This window comes from Candida tropicalis, assembly GCF_000006335.3.
Source record: "Candida tropicalis MYA-3404 genomic scaffold supercont3.1, whole genome shotgun sequence".
NCBI lineage: Eukaryota > Fungi > Ascomycota > Pichiomycetes > Serinales > Debaryomycetaceae > Candida > Candida tropicalis.
Window position 1 is genome coordinate 1,673,352 of NW_003020038.1, and position 14,391 is coordinate 1,687,742.

Consider the following 14,391-nt stretch of genomic DNA (forward strand, 5'->3'; position numbering starts at 1 on the left):
CCCGGTGGTCCATAAAAACCAGTACCCCCTTTGGTGACTGGATAAGACTCAGGTGTGCTGCAAACAATTTCTGGTTCTGTCAACGGCAAGATCACCGCCTCTCTGAGTTCGTCTATGATGTCATGCAATCCACCAATGTCCTCAAACGTGACGGATATTTCTTCTGGAGTCACCAACGAGTTCAACAATGCTTTCTCGTACTGGTTGAACGACACTTCCTTCAAGTGCGGGTTGCTCGCTTGGATCTTCTTTAGCACACCACTGCCTTTCTTTTCACTCTCCTTGTTCTTGACGGTGCTGTCCAAGTAGTCGTTGAGAATCGTGTTGACAATGTAGTACACAGAGAGCCCTGCGCTGGCCAAGATCACTAGGTCGCCTAGAACTTTCAAGTCTACTTTGAACTTGCCAAAATCTATTTTGAATCCGTTAATCATGTTGGTTAATCTCGGTGTCTGCAGATGTAGTTGTGTGTTTCCCGAATGCAAATTTCACGGGTTTCAGCTCTTTCCATTTCGGTCGTTTTTTTTTTGTTTGCCAGTGCAAGACAGAGAGAGAAAGAGAGTCCCCATAATGTGTGTCCAATTTTTTGTTCATGCGTGCACTACTTTCATGGAAACAAGCAACAACATGTCAGGGATAATTCATCAGGTCTATTAATTCTAAAACAACTGATAAAGTTCAGATCTGATGGGAGTCAGCAAAATTGTAAATTCTTATTCAACAGGGGTTGAGGTATCTAAAGAATATTCTTTATATTGGAATTTCGACACGACCTATAATATCGCGACACAATATCTTTATAAATTATGCCACCTAGATTGTTATTACTTTTATATCTATCTTTTCTTTAATCAATCAATCTACTTTATATCTTTTATACTATATTAGAATATATTATATATACTCTACCACCCTATTATAGTTCAGTTATATTATATCTCCCCCTTCCGTTACCTAATTGAAGACTACCAAGAGGTATCCAGACTTAGGTGTTGTATTATCATAACCTAGGAAACCACAGGGTTGGGGATACGACGAAATTGACACTAAAATACATTATTGCTTGAGTCTGGACTCGTCGTGCACGCACGAGATCCACTCACCAACTCGTTAATCATTTATTAATCATGTAACTTCTTATATTACCCTGGGGTATTGTTCCATTTAATCTATATTATGTATATAAATAAAAAAAAAGCACCCCATTTTCTTTAAAACAAAGTTCATCCGGGAAAGACATACGGTGAAGGAGTACAGGCTGATGAAACCTAGCGGCTACACAAACACACATTTCTCCAATTTTTTTAACTAAATTGCACAATGCAAATAAGCCACCCCTTTGGGGAGAGGACATAACCGGAAAATTTGAACAATGTTCCGCTATGAATTAGTTGGACAAGAAAGCAAAACAATTATAAAATACGTTTGACTGGTTGTTCCCTCCAATGCTCAAAGATGCTCGGAATATTTGCAGTCAGATCGGAACAACTGGGCTCAGTGCCCCTAACAATACCTACTGGTTACCCCTTAAGCATATAACTGTTAAATAATAATAATAATATTGGTAATCATTAGAAAAGAAAAATAATACTTCTATTGTAAAGTGGATCTGCCCCTCCTCCACGCCTGTGGGCAAATTCAACAACTAAAATAACCCAACATCTCACAAAGACTCAGTTTCTCCGCAATGCAAGAGGAATAGACTAATCGAGAGCGTCACAATAACGCAACCAGCCAATAGGAGCATTCTCGCACAACACATTGAAATGTCACAAACGGATTTTTATCAGTAGACACGAGAGAGGAATGGGCGTACTTTACCAAAATGACTCTGAATTAAATTAATGCAGCTATGTGGAGAAGGACGTTACACAAACCGGAAAAACCAACAACAGAACAATGAAAGAAAGAAAGTCCTCACGGAGTGGAGGATTAAAACACGACGAGCCGAAAGGGCACTACGATGGGGTATGTACACATTTATCTGATTCACCACTGGTTGGTATCACTCTATGAGTCCGGGTTATGAAAAATTGGTCGAAAGTGCTCTTGCCAGGGGTGTGGGACGTGGCTGAAACTGAATCTCCCGCCTCCCTCCAGCGTCCTCCACTTTTCGTAGCCTCGTGTGCAGCTAAAATCAACAGAAAAGAAATGATGCTTTTCTTTTTTTTTTTGCTTTTTGCTTTTTGCTTTTCTCACCACAATTTTTCCGTACTGCCGCAAATTAAATTACACATAATCCAAAATTACTCCGGAATTTAGTTTAGTTATTCCAGGTTTAGATATTCCACCTGTGTGAAGAACTGGAGAAAACACGGAGCAAAAATTTTCTTTGTCTCCATCTCTGATCCATTAGCAATGTTGGAAACTAAGAGTATAAATACTGATGCCATTTTCCAGTTTGAAAAACCCATTCCACGTCTTCTTTTCTTTTCCTCATCTATTCAACTATTACAACTGCTACTACAACAACATCAACTAATAACAACAACAACAACATGTCTGCAGATTCCATTGAAAAGGCATCTGACATGTTTGCTGAAACAAACAACTCCTTTGACAAAGGTACCAAGCCAAAATACGAACACGACGAAGGGTTGGAGTTCGGTGAAGACTTTGATTTCGATGGTGAGTTTGCCAAGTACGCTGCCATGGGTGAAGCTGAAAAACAGTCCGGTACTTTCATGACCAACTTGAAGAGACTTGAGTTCCCTCTCCACATCAACCCAGACAAAATGGTCACCATTCTTGGTATTTTCGCTGCTGCCGCCGGTATCCTTTCCGGTCTTGATCAATCGCTTATCAGTGGTGCCCAGATTGGGATGGACAAAGCCTTGCATTTCAACAGCCACGAGAACTCGTTGGTGTCGTCCTTGATGCCTTTGGGTGCGGTTGCTGGGTCCATTCTCCTTACCCCGTTGCAAAAGCTTGGCCGTAAGAATGCCCTTATTGCTTCCTGTATCATGTACACCATTGGTGCCATCTTGTGTGCTGCATCTCCGATCCCTAAACACTTGGGTGACGGGAGCTACGACAACACCAGATCCAGAGACGTGATGTACGCCGGTCGTTTCCTTTTGGGTGTGGGTGTCGGTGTCGAAGGTGGTGGTGTCGGTGTGTACATTGCTGAGTCTGTTCCTAGTAAGAGAAGAGGGGGCATCACCTCCGGGTACCAGATGGCCATTGCGTTGGGTGAAATCATGGGTTATGCTGTTGCTGCGATCTTCTTCGAGGTCCATGCTGGCTGGCGTTACATGCTTGGTTCCTCGTTGGTCTTCTCCACTCTTTTGCTTATCGGTCTTTTGTTCTTGCCTGAGTCACCCCGTTACTTGGCCTTCAAAGGTAAGATTGGTGAAGCATTCAACGTGTTTGCCAGATTGAGAAACGTGGACGACAAATACAGCAAGATCGAGTTTGTGCAAATGATCCAGGCCGCTGAAGCCGAGCGTGAGTTGCGTCTCACCAAGAGCAGATTTGGTGTGTGGAGCGAGTTGTTCACTGTCCCAAGAAACCGCCGTGCTTTGGTCTACGGTGTCATGATGATCTCCTTGGGTCAGTTGACCGGTATCAATGCTGTCATGTATTACTTGTCCACCTTGATGATCAGAATCGGTTTCACCACCAAGAACGCCGTGTTCATGTCCCTTGTTGGTGGTGGTGCATTGTTCCTTGGTACCATTCCGGCCGTGTTGTACATGGACAGATTTGGTCGTCGTGTGTGGGGTTACAATCTTGTTGGTTTCTTCGTCGGGTTGGTCTTGGTTGGTGTCGGTTACTCGATCAACATTGAAACCAACTTGCCTGCCGCCGAGGGTGTGTATCTTACTGGTCTTATCTTGTACATGGGGTTCTTTGGTTCCTATGCCTGCTTGACCTGGGTTGTTCCGTCTGAGTCCTTCTCCATCGGTACCAGATCCCAAGGGATGACCATCTGTTCTGCCTTGTTGTACTTGTGGGCATTCACTGTCACCTACAACTTCAACCGTATGAAGGTTGCGTTCACTTACACCGGTTTGACTATTGGTTTCTATGGTGGTATCGCATTCCTTGGTTTCTTCTACCAAGTCATGTTCATGCCAGAAACTAAAGGTAAGACTTTGGAAGAAATCGATGCTATTTTCGAAAAACCATCCAGACAACTTGTCAAGGAAAACATTAGAGGATTAAAGAGATTCTGGGGTCGTTAGAGGCATCTAGAAACTCGGATCTGTATTTTATTCAATTCTTCACTGTATAGTGCTTTACATTCTTACATATTTAGTTTTATCTTTATTGTATAATATAATTTTTAAATAATATGATTAATGCTCCTTTTTTTATGTATATATAAATTATGTTGAAAGTAGATTGGTCTCTTTATTGGTTTACAGTGGGATTCGTAATTTGGCAACCATCGAGAAGACCTCGCTCCAAATCCGAAAAAAAAAAAAACTGAAAAATTGAATGCAAGATGACTTTATCTTCTCATACACAACCATTAACTAATGCTGATTTACAGAATTTTAGGTGGTCTTCACCTTTCGTCCATAGAACCTATCAATAAAGAAGTTGATTTAAAATCTGAATATGGAATCACTCATATTTTATCTATTGTACCTGGACCTATGAACGATTCATATTTGAAGGATTATACTTGGAAGCAAATTGAAGTTACTGATGAAGAATCAACTAACTTGGTTCCTTACTTTAAAGAGAGTTATGAATTCATTAATTCAGCGTTATTTAAAGATCCTAATGATAAAAAACATCAAGGAAATATCTTAGTTCATTGTTCTCAAGGTGTATCTAGATCAGTTTCATTTATAATTGCCTATTTGATGGAAAAATACAATTTAACATTTGATCAAGCTTTACATGCAGTTAAAAGGAAGTCCCCAGATGCTGAACCAAATCAAGGATTTATGGAACAATTAAAGTTATATAAAGAAATGGGATTTAAAATTGATGAAAATAATACAGATTATCAATCCCTTCTAAAGAAAATATCATTGAATCAAGACCCATCGGGTGAACAATTGAGAGAACTTATGATGTCTAAAACAGAATCAAATGAATCAAAAGAAAATTCAATTGCAAGTTCATTTGAACTTCGATGTAAGAGATGTCGTCAAGCTCTAGCTAATGACACTCATATTGAACAACATGAAGTTCCAGGGTTAGAGTCTCGTCAATCACAATTCATTAAGACTGCTCCAAATTCTAGAAGAATTATATCTGCTGAAAAGGCCAGTAACGTTTGTTCTCATTATTTCTTAAAAGAACCTGTTCGTTGGATGAAAGAAGAATTAGATAAATCTGAAATTGAAGGTAAATTTCAATGTCCGAAGTGTTCTTCCAAAGTCGGTGGTTATAGTTGGAGAGGTTCCAGATGTTCCTGTGGTAAATGGATGACACCAGCTATACATTTGCAAGATGCTAAAGTAGACTGTATAAAAAGAAACTATAATTAATTAATCAACAACCATATCTTGTTCAGAATAGTCATTCTCATTTTGTTCATCTATGCGTAGTAATGAACTATCAGTAGTTGTAGTAGCATTTGTAATAACCGTATGTCCAGTATTTGCACTTGAGTTGAATTGAGTATTAGTACTAGCTCCACTAGTACCACTGCCCATTAACATTACATTATGAGTTTCAGAATTTAAACTATGATCATCTTGATACTCAATTTCTGTAGCAGCCATAAAACCTTCATCATCCATAGTGGCTCCCACCCTTACTCTGAGACTATCTTCTTCGGGTTCATTGAGAAAATTTTCATTAATATCATCGACGTCGTCATCATCATCACTTGCAGAATACATATCATCAGCATTTAAAATTTGTGCGTCCAAATCAATTTCTGATTGTTGGTCACTTTGTGATTGAATTTGTTGTTGAATTGATACTGTACTTCCATTTACTCCTGTTACTGGATCATTTGAATTTTCAATAGCTGTTGCAGCATCACCTTCTCCTCCTTGTGAATTTATTGAATGTTCTTCCAGATTATAATAATTCTTCTCTAATTCAATTTCTTCTAATGTTTGAATAATTCCAATGGGACGTATTGTTGTATATCCAGTATTTCTAATTTTTGCCAACTGAGCTCTCTTGGATTGGGTTAATGGAGTATTTTCAAATATTTGTGAGTTTTTGGATGTTGAATTGATGGTATATTGCAAATGATATAGACTAGCTCCAGGGAAATCAGTAGAATATGCTGATAATGGAGGAGCATATAATTTATTCTTGATATCTTTATCTATTTTGTTGTTAGAATCTTGGGTGTTAGCAGGATCATTCCATAACTTATATAGATCATTTGAGAAAAGGTTAGGGGTATACATGAGTCGTGATGTTGTATGTGATACAATGGTTGTTTCAAAAGGAATTCCTTCAAAACAAAAACAAAAGAAAGAAAGAAAGAAAATAGAAGAGAGAGAAAAAAAATTACATGTCTATTACTCTTGATGCGTTGATGGACTATTTAATCACAACAGAACTAATCTTCATCATCAGTTAATACAAACTCATCTAATATCTTTTGCTTCTCTTCTGACTCATTTACGTAGAGATAATCCAAATTAGATTTACCTTCAATCGACCAGACAAATCCAGAATCCTGTTTAACTCCTCCTAAAGTGATAATACATCCAAAACAAATATTAAGTGGTGTACCATTGTCATTTTCAATAGGAACAGCTGCATTGTGCAAACTAGCTTTGTACATTTCAAGATATTCTTTTTCTTCTTCAGTTGTAATAGGAGCAGATTCATTAACAGTAATGGTTCTTAACCAAGTACTTGGATCTTGGTGAATATCAGCTCCACAAACTTGACAATGACACAATAATTCACCCTTTGGAGCACCTAATTTCTCACCAGTTTTAACAACGGTTGAAGCTGTTGATGCATATCCAGTGGCATCCAATTGTCTGAAATAATTTGTTGTTAAATCTCTAATGGTCAAATTTTTATTTATTTTTGATTTTTCAATAGTTGACTCAATGACAAATGCTTGCAATTCGGCCAATTTTATATATGCCGCAATTTCAGCATATAAAATCTCTCTTAATGGGAACATAACTTTAATTTCCTTTGAATCAATAGTTTCCACATGATCAGTAATAGCTTTATGAATTATTGATCCACGTCCTTTAACTGTTAATGCAATGATCTCATTTGCTAATCTAGTCATGCAATGTCCATACAAAATAGTTTGACAGCCTTCTTCTGCAGCAACACGTAAAATCAAATCTTCATAAACTATACTTAATAAATCTTCAGCTGATGATTTATTAGGACATTTCTTTAATAATTCAACGAGTGTCACATTCTTTGGATCAATGGATTTGATAGATGCAGTAAAACTTGGAGTTAGGGATATTTTATGTAACGTAGATTCATCAATATAAGAATTCAAAGATAAAATCTTCAAAGTTATATTAACTGGGCTAAATTTTTGTAAAAGTTTAGGAATAGTATCTTGAATCTTTTTATTTAATGAATCCATTTCACTTTCATCTAAATTAACCACAACAAGATCAAACCCTTGTTTTCCTTTATGTTGTTTATTTTGTCCTTCTAATAATGCACCAATAATATCTAATAATACTATAGATGATTCACCTCCAGATAAGGCTAGAAGTACTTTTTGAGTGCCATATAATTCTAAAGATTTACCAAATTTAACTTTATATCTTTCTTCATTAATTTGTTTTCTAAGTTTGCCTCTAATGAAAAAAATATAACAATCTTTACAAAAATCTTCAACTCTTGCATGAACAACTGCATTTTGAGTTTTACATTTTTGGCATAGTTTGGTTTCTGTTAAATAAGTTATTGCTTCTGGCATGGTTTATGATGTTAGGTAGTAAAGCGGGATGAGATAAAGATTTTCTAATTTTTCATATTTTCTTTTTTTTTTTCTTTTGTCTTCGCATTTGGCATTTAAAATCCGAGGAAGATGCATGAATTGAAATCTACTACCCAAGTTTGACATATTTTTAAACTTGGGAAACCTTTTAATCGATTCTATATAGAAATGTAGGATGTAATTCAGTCAAAAGTATTTGAGAATATACATTCAAGATGAATAGGTAACTATACAAACAATAGTAATAATAATTATAATAATAAAAAAAAAAGGAGTACAAACAACTAATGAGAATTCACAATCCAAATTGATCAAATAATCTTGGATTCACTTTCAATCAAACCAAGTAAAAATTCAACTTCAAGTCTCTTTCTTCCTTCAACAACCCAATCATTGGCCAATTTCCTACTCCAACCTTTCAAGTTGGCAGCTTCTTCAACAGCAACGTCTAATTCACCTCTAGCCAAGCTTGATTCAACTCTTCCAATAACAGACTCAATATCTTTACCGTCTTGTTTAACACCTTTAACTGGTAACAAAAGTTTAGAGAAAACAATAGATGCCAAGTGTCCTAATAAACCAGCGTTTGGTGGTAACAAAGAAGCAGATCTCAATTCAGGAGCCAATTGTTCCCAACGTGACAATAATTGAGCGTTGGTCAAAATAGAATGGGTGGATTCGTTCGAAAGCAATGGGGTCAAATCTTTTAAGGCTAATTTCAAGACTTCATCATCTGCAGCAATTTTACTCAATTCATCAACGTATGGTTTAATTGATTTTGGCTTTTCATTTGCAGCAGGAGCCAACAACAAAGACTTGAGTTTGGAAACAGCTTGTTGAATCAATGCTTTCTTGTGGTTGGAAACAATTTGAGTTTCGAAACCTTCAGCAAACTTTTCCAATTCAGTAAGACGATCATTCAATTTATCCAAGTTGGCTAATCTCCCATTTCTTTCTTCATTTAATTTTTCAGTAACTAATTTTTCAAAATTTTTGGTCTGTTCGATTCTAACCATTGACACAGCATTGGTAGCAGCTTGTGAAATGGCAGTTCTAGATGCTTGGATTTCTTGGTTTAATTTTTCATTCAATTTAGCTTCCAATTGTTGCTTTTCAGTGGTGAATTGGTGCAACAAATTTTCAGTCAATTCTAATTCTTTCTTGGTAAATGAAGAAAACAATTCGGTTTGAGAGACCTTCAATTTCTTTTGTAATTCTTCATCAAAAGATTTAGTTAATCCATTCAATTTAGAAGCTAATTGGCTAATACTGAAGTTGATAGATGCAATGAGTTTATCGTTCTTAGAAGCAAGAGTACTGGCATCGATAGTTTGAATAAAGTTGTTGAAAGAAGCAATAGTTTGCTTGACGGTTTCATCAACAGATGATCCAAGTTCGGAATTCAATTCAATCAATGGTAAATGTGGGACATCTTTTTTAACACTTTCGATTTCAACACCTTTTTGTAATTGTTCACTTGGAGTCAAATCGGTACCAGTTCTAGTAGCAGTGAATTTCTTCTTAGTTTCCTTAATGATGTCTTCACCTTTGTGTTCCAATTTCTGGGCAAGTTCATCAATTTCTTCCTTTGATGGTAACTTGACACTGCCAAACTTGCTTTTCAATTGATCCAAACCTTGTTGTAAATCATCGATAGAACCGGTTTCAATAAGTTCTAGTAATTCTTCATGGTATGGCAAGCGGTTATCAACGACAAAATCCATAACTTTATCATTTTTAGTGGCAGCATATAAAGTACCTCCATAAACGACTGATGCCAACAAAGTGGTCTTGAGAAGGAAACCAAACAATGAAAATCTCTTTGTCTTTGGTGGAGGTGGTGGAGTGGCCTTTGGTGGAGTCACTTTAGGTTGAGGTGGTGGGAGTTCACCTTCTGTGGCAACTGGTGGAGGAGTAACAACTACCTTTTGAGTGGTATTCAACCTAATGGAGGTGGTAGAAATACTACGGATAGCAGTAGATCTATTGGCATTACGGGCAGCAATTCTAATCATTTTTGTTTATATATCCGCCTAAATCTTCTTTGATTTTTCTTTTTTTTATTCAATTGAATAGAAACCCAAAATTAGAATAAATATATAAATTGCTATTGTAGAAGAAGTAGCTGTGGTTTACTTTACTTTTCTTAAAAAAAAAGGAAGAGGATTAAGATGATGTCTATTTAATAATGTGTAGAAATATTTTTGTCTTTCTCTCTCTCACTCTTTCGTTCTCTCTCCTCACTCTCACTGGTTGTTGTAGAATTTTCATTTGCTCACTGATTGGAAATTTTTTTTTTCTCTTTCTTCTTTAATTTCAACACAAAATACTAGTGGTCGTGTTAGTTGTTCAAGAACCTTCCAACAGTGGTAAATCTCACGCTTTCTCGACTTTAATCGAACAACAAGACCACGATAATAGATCCTGTCTTGGTGAGTCAATAATCATTTATACAACAAATGTCAATTAAACCTGTTTCAATTACTGTCCCACAACCTTCAACTCAAAGGGGGCAAGCCACTCATATTTCCTATGATCCTAAACATGAACGTTTGGCCTATGTCAATGGGAAATCAATTATTGTGAGACCAGTCGATTATAAATCGACTTCGCCTACAATTGTTTTCAGTAAACATATTTTCCCAACTACTGCAGTTAAATTTTCACCATCAGGTTTTTATATTGCTTCCGGTGATGAATCGGGTCAGATCAAGATTTGGGATGTTTCTCCTAAATCAGAACCAACTTTTGAGCAACCAATTATTAAAAGTGAATTTCAAGTCATGTCAGGTCCAATTAGATCAATTGCTTGGGATGCTGATAATTCCCGTATAATTGCTGTTGGTCAAGGTAAAGAAAAATTTGGACATGCTTTCTCTTGGGATTCCGGTAACTCCATTGGTGATATCCAAGGACATAGTTCTGCTATTAATGCAGTTGATATTAAACCTCAAAGACCATACCGTGCTGCAACTGTGGGTGATGATCATGCCATGGTTTTCTTCAATGGTCCTCCATTTAAGTTTGATAAGAGTTTAAGAGGCAAACACACTAATGTTGTTAGAGATGTCAAGTTCAGTCCAGATGGACAATATATTGTGTCTGTTGGATCTGATAGAGTGATTAATATTTATGAAGGAAAAACTGGGGAATTCATTAAAGGGATTGAAAAAGCTCATGAAGGTGGTATTTTTGCTGTCGCTTGGTTACCTGATTCCAAGTCTTTTATCACTGCTTCGGCTGATAATACATTGAAGAAATGGGATGTAGAAAGTGGTGAATCTGATCAAACTTATCAAGTCAGTAAGACTACAAGTGTTGCCAATCACCAAATTGGCTTAGCATTGACTAAAGATTATATTGTTTCCCTTTCATCCAACGGGAATTTGAATTATTTCAAGCACAGTGGGGAATTGGAACAAGTTGTTAAAGGACATCAATCCCCAATAACCAAAGTTGAACATACCAAAGGTACTATTTTCAGTGGTGGATCTGATGGTAAATTCTTTAAATGGCAAGTTGCCAAAGAAGGGTTGGAAGCTTTACCTGTATTACAAGATGATGATGAGCATACCAACTATATTGTTGATATTTTAACTGTTGATGATGTTACCTACACAACAGGGTGGGATGATACCTTGAAAGTTTGGAAAGAAGGTAAAGTAACCAAATCAGTTAAATTACCTGCTCAACCTAAACAATTGAGTAAAATTTCTGCTGGTGTGATTGTTTTATTTGAATCTCAATTACAATTATATTCAGATTTACTTGAATTGATTGCAGAAGAAAAGTTCAACTTTAATGCCACATGTATTGCTCCAATTGATGCTGATGGTCTGAAAGTTTTGGTCACCAATAACTCTACCAATACCATTGAAGAATTTGAAATTAATGGCGAAAATATCAGTAAATCTTCAAAGGAATTTCCTAAAATGCGTTCTCCACCAACATTAATTAGAGTTTCACCTGATGGAGAATATTTTGCTGTTGCTGATTCAGCTGGTAAGTACACTTTATTTAAAAGTTCTGATGGTAGTGTTGTTTCTACTCGTTGGGCATTCCATACCAGTAGAGTCTATGATGCTAAATGGACTCCAGATTCCAAATATTTGATCAGTGGTGGTTTAGATAGTGGATTATTTTTGTATTCTGTAGAAAGACCATCCAAAGTTATCAAATTTCCATTGGCACATGCATCAGGTGTTTCTAGTTTAGATTGGATTGAATTTGATTCAGATAAGAAATCAGGTACTTTCGTAACTTCCGGATTAGACGCCACTATTAGAACATGGGATGTTTCTATTTAGACAATTATAAAAATGAGTAATAGACAATTTTATTAGCAATTTTTTTTAAAGAAAAAACTTCACAAAACGCAACCAAAAAGCAACCAAAAAGCAACAAGAAAAATTGACCCTGTCGTTTAGCTGTTGGAGTGGATACAATTTATTATCAAATGTTCTTGCAATTCTATGATGTATCTCCTGATTAATATGTAATTAATTAATCATTATACAAAAAAAATTATCATCATCCCTTGATTGGCCAATTCTTTACTTTTTTTTTCTTTGCTTATCTGCATATTTAATTCTGTGTCGGCTCAGCTCTCTCATGAATTGTGTATCATCATTTGATGGATTTGTTGATTTATGTGTACAAATTGCTTCGGAGTTTTTTTTCCCATGTTGTACAGCTTTTTGCATGAGCGCATCAAAGATTTGCAACGCGCTGAATATTGAACCTAACCAAACTCTAATTTCGTCTTGAATTTTGTTTTCTCTCTCTCCGTTGATGCGAGCAAAATGTGCCCGATTTCACATGTGCTCAATTAAGAAAACAACTGTGATAGAATCAACTATGATAGAATCAGATAAATAAAACTCATTTATTTCATGAAATAAGAAATATATACTATGTATAAGTTTGTGTATATATATAAATATAAATAAGAGAATCAAAAAGAATAAAGGTAATAAAGACAAAGAATCATTCAGTGAGATTATAAATACACCATTAATAAATAATAAATAAAGAAATAGAAAATATCATTAAAATTCAAATCATTATTTTCCTTTAGTTCTTACCGATGTTTTTAACCAATTCAATGTATTTTTCGGTGGAGAAAGATTTTGGTCTTTCAATTGGCATACCCAAACCACGGTCCAAGATCAATTGTGGCAAGACACCGAAAGCTCTGGAAACACCAAACAAGACAGTGTAGAAGGATTCTTCAGTCAAACCGTAGTATTGTAACAAGACACCAGAGTGGGAGTCGACATTTGGCCATGGGTTCTTGGTCTTACCGTGTTTGGTCAAGACACCTGGAGCAACTTCGTAAATGTTAGAAACCAATTTGAACAATTCGTAATCTGGCATGTGTTTAAGAGCAAATTCTCTTTGAGCAGTGTATCTTGGATCGGTCTTTCTCAAGACAGCGTGACCGTAACCTGGAACAACTCTACCAGCATTCAAGGTTTCCCACAAGTATTTTTCAATGGCTTCTTTAGAGTAGTCACCGTTCAATTCTTCTCTCAATTTGAACAACCATTCCAAGACTTCTTGGTTAGCTCTACCATGCAATGGACCAGCCAAACCGTTCAAACCGGCAGCCAAGGACAAGAATGGGGAAGACAAAGCGGAACCAACCAAGTGGGTGGTGTGGGCAGAAACATTACCACCTTCGTGATCAGAGTGGATGGTAAGGTACAATCTCATCAATTCAACAAATTCCTTGTTTTCACCGAAACCCAACATACTGGCCAAGTTAGCACCGTAATCCAATTTAGAGTCAACTTGAGCTGGCAATTTACCGTCATGGAAAACGTTTCTGTAAATCTTAGCAGCAATGGTTGGCAATTTAGCCAATAATTCAATAGAATCTTCATAAGTGTATTTCCAGTATTCGGATTTGTGGACACCTTTAGCATAAGCTTTAGCAAATTGAGATTCAGATTCCAAAGCAGTAACGGCAATGGAGAATTGAGCCATTGGGTGCAAGTGGGATGGAGATCTGTCAATAAGTTCTTCAACGTGTTTTGGCAAGGCTGATCTAGCAGCAAATTCTTCGGAAAGAGCCTTGGTTTGAGCTTCAGTTGGAACTTCACCAGTCAACAACAACCAGAAAAGAGCTTCTGGTAATGGTTCTTCACCACCTGGGGCTTTTGGCAATTCCTTTTGGATATCTGGAATAGTTCTACCTCTGAAACGGATACCTTCGATTGGGTCCAAGACAGAACCTTCCCAGACTAAACCTTTGATACCTCTCATACCACCATAGGCTTGTTCTAACAAGACTTCACCAATGACGGTTTTACCGTAGTCTTTTTTCAATTGTTTAACTTCTTCAGCTTTGGCTGGCAAGATTTCTTCCAATCTTTGTTTCAAAGTTGGTTCAGCAGTGGCATAAGTTCTGACGGAGTTTCTTAAAGTGGACTTGGCAACGTTGGAAGAACGTTGAATTGATCTTAAGGCAGACATATTTGTGATTGAGAATAGTTGGAAACTAGGTTGATATTTTCAAACGATTCAAA

At 36.6% G+C, this 14,391-nt stretch overlaps 8 protein-coding genes across 8 annotated transcripts; 3 read left to right on the forward strand and 5 right to left on the reverse strand. All coding sequences in view use genetic code 12, as the record gives it.

Annotated features, from left to right (window-relative positions):
- Window positions 1-2: 2 nt before the first annotated feature.
- On the reverse strand, window positions 3-434 carry CTRG_00740 (uncharacterized protein; the record flags this gene model as incomplete). Its single annotated transcript, XM_002545913.1, has 1 exon — window positions 3-434. A coding segment is annotated over one exon (432 nt), but the record flags the coding sequence as incomplete, so codon positions are not given.
- Window positions 435-2,498: 2,064 nt separating this feature from the next.
- On the forward strand, window positions 2,499-4,187 carry CTRG_00741 (uncharacterized protein; the record flags this gene model as incomplete). The annotated part of the gene is made up of 1 exon (XM_002545914.1): window positions 2,499-4,187. The coding sequence occupies one exon, from the start codon at window positions 2,499-2,501 to the stop codon at window positions 4,185-4,187; it is 1,689 nt and encodes a 562-aa protein (XP_002545960.1).
- A 297-nt stretch (window positions 4,188-4,484) lies between these two features.
- On the forward strand, window positions 4,485-5,450 carry YVH1 (tyrosine protein phosphatase; the record flags this gene model as incomplete). The annotated part of the gene is made up of 1 exon (XM_002545915.1): window positions 4,485-5,450. One exon carries the CDS (start codon window positions 4,485-4,487, stop codon window positions 5,448-5,450), a length of 966 nt encoding a protein of 321 aa, XP_002545961.1.
- Window positions 5,451-6,332, reverse strand: CTRG_00743 (uncharacterized protein; the record flags this gene model as incomplete). Its single annotated transcript, XM_002545916.1, has 1 exon — window positions 5,451-6,332. The coding sequence occupies one exon, from the start codon at window positions 6,330-6,332 to the stop codon at window positions 5,451-5,453; it is 882 nt and encodes a 293-aa protein (XP_002545962.1).
- A 155-nt stretch (window positions 6,333-6,487) lies between these two features.
- Window positions 6,488-7,840, reverse strand: NCS2 (Ncs2p; the record flags this gene model as incomplete). Its single annotated transcript, XM_002545917.1, has 1 exon — window positions 6,488-7,840. The coding sequence occupies one exon, from the start codon at window positions 7,838-7,840 to the stop codon at window positions 6,488-6,490; it is 1,353 nt and encodes a 450-aa protein (XP_002545963.1).
- Window positions 7,841-8,172: 332 nt separating this feature from the next.
- CTRG_00745 (uncharacterized protein) lies at window positions 8,173-9,876 on the reverse strand (the record flags this gene model as incomplete). The annotated part of the gene is made up of 1 exon (XM_002545918.1): window positions 8,173-9,876. The coding sequence occupies one exon, from the start codon at window positions 9,874-9,876 to the stop codon at window positions 8,173-8,175; it is 1,704 nt and encodes a 567-aa protein (XP_002545964.1).
- A 444-nt stretch (window positions 9,877-10,320) lies between these two features.
- On the forward strand, window positions 10,321-12,168 carry CTRG_00746 (uncharacterized protein; the record flags this gene model as incomplete). The annotated part of the gene is made up of 1 exon (XM_002545919.1): window positions 10,321-12,168. One exon carries the CDS (start codon window positions 10,321-10,323, stop codon window positions 12,166-12,168), a length of 1,848 nt encoding a protein of 615 aa, XP_002545965.1.
- A 766-nt stretch (window positions 12,169-12,934) lies between these two features.
- On the reverse strand, window positions 12,935-14,338 carry CIT1 (citrate (Si)-synthase; the record flags this gene model as incomplete). Its single annotated transcript, XM_002545920.1, has 1 exon — window positions 12,935-14,338. One exon carries the CDS (start codon window positions 14,336-14,338, stop codon window positions 12,935-12,937), a length of 1,404 nt encoding a protein of 467 aa, XP_002545966.1.
- Between the last annotated feature and the right edge of the window lie 53 nt (window positions 14,339-14,391).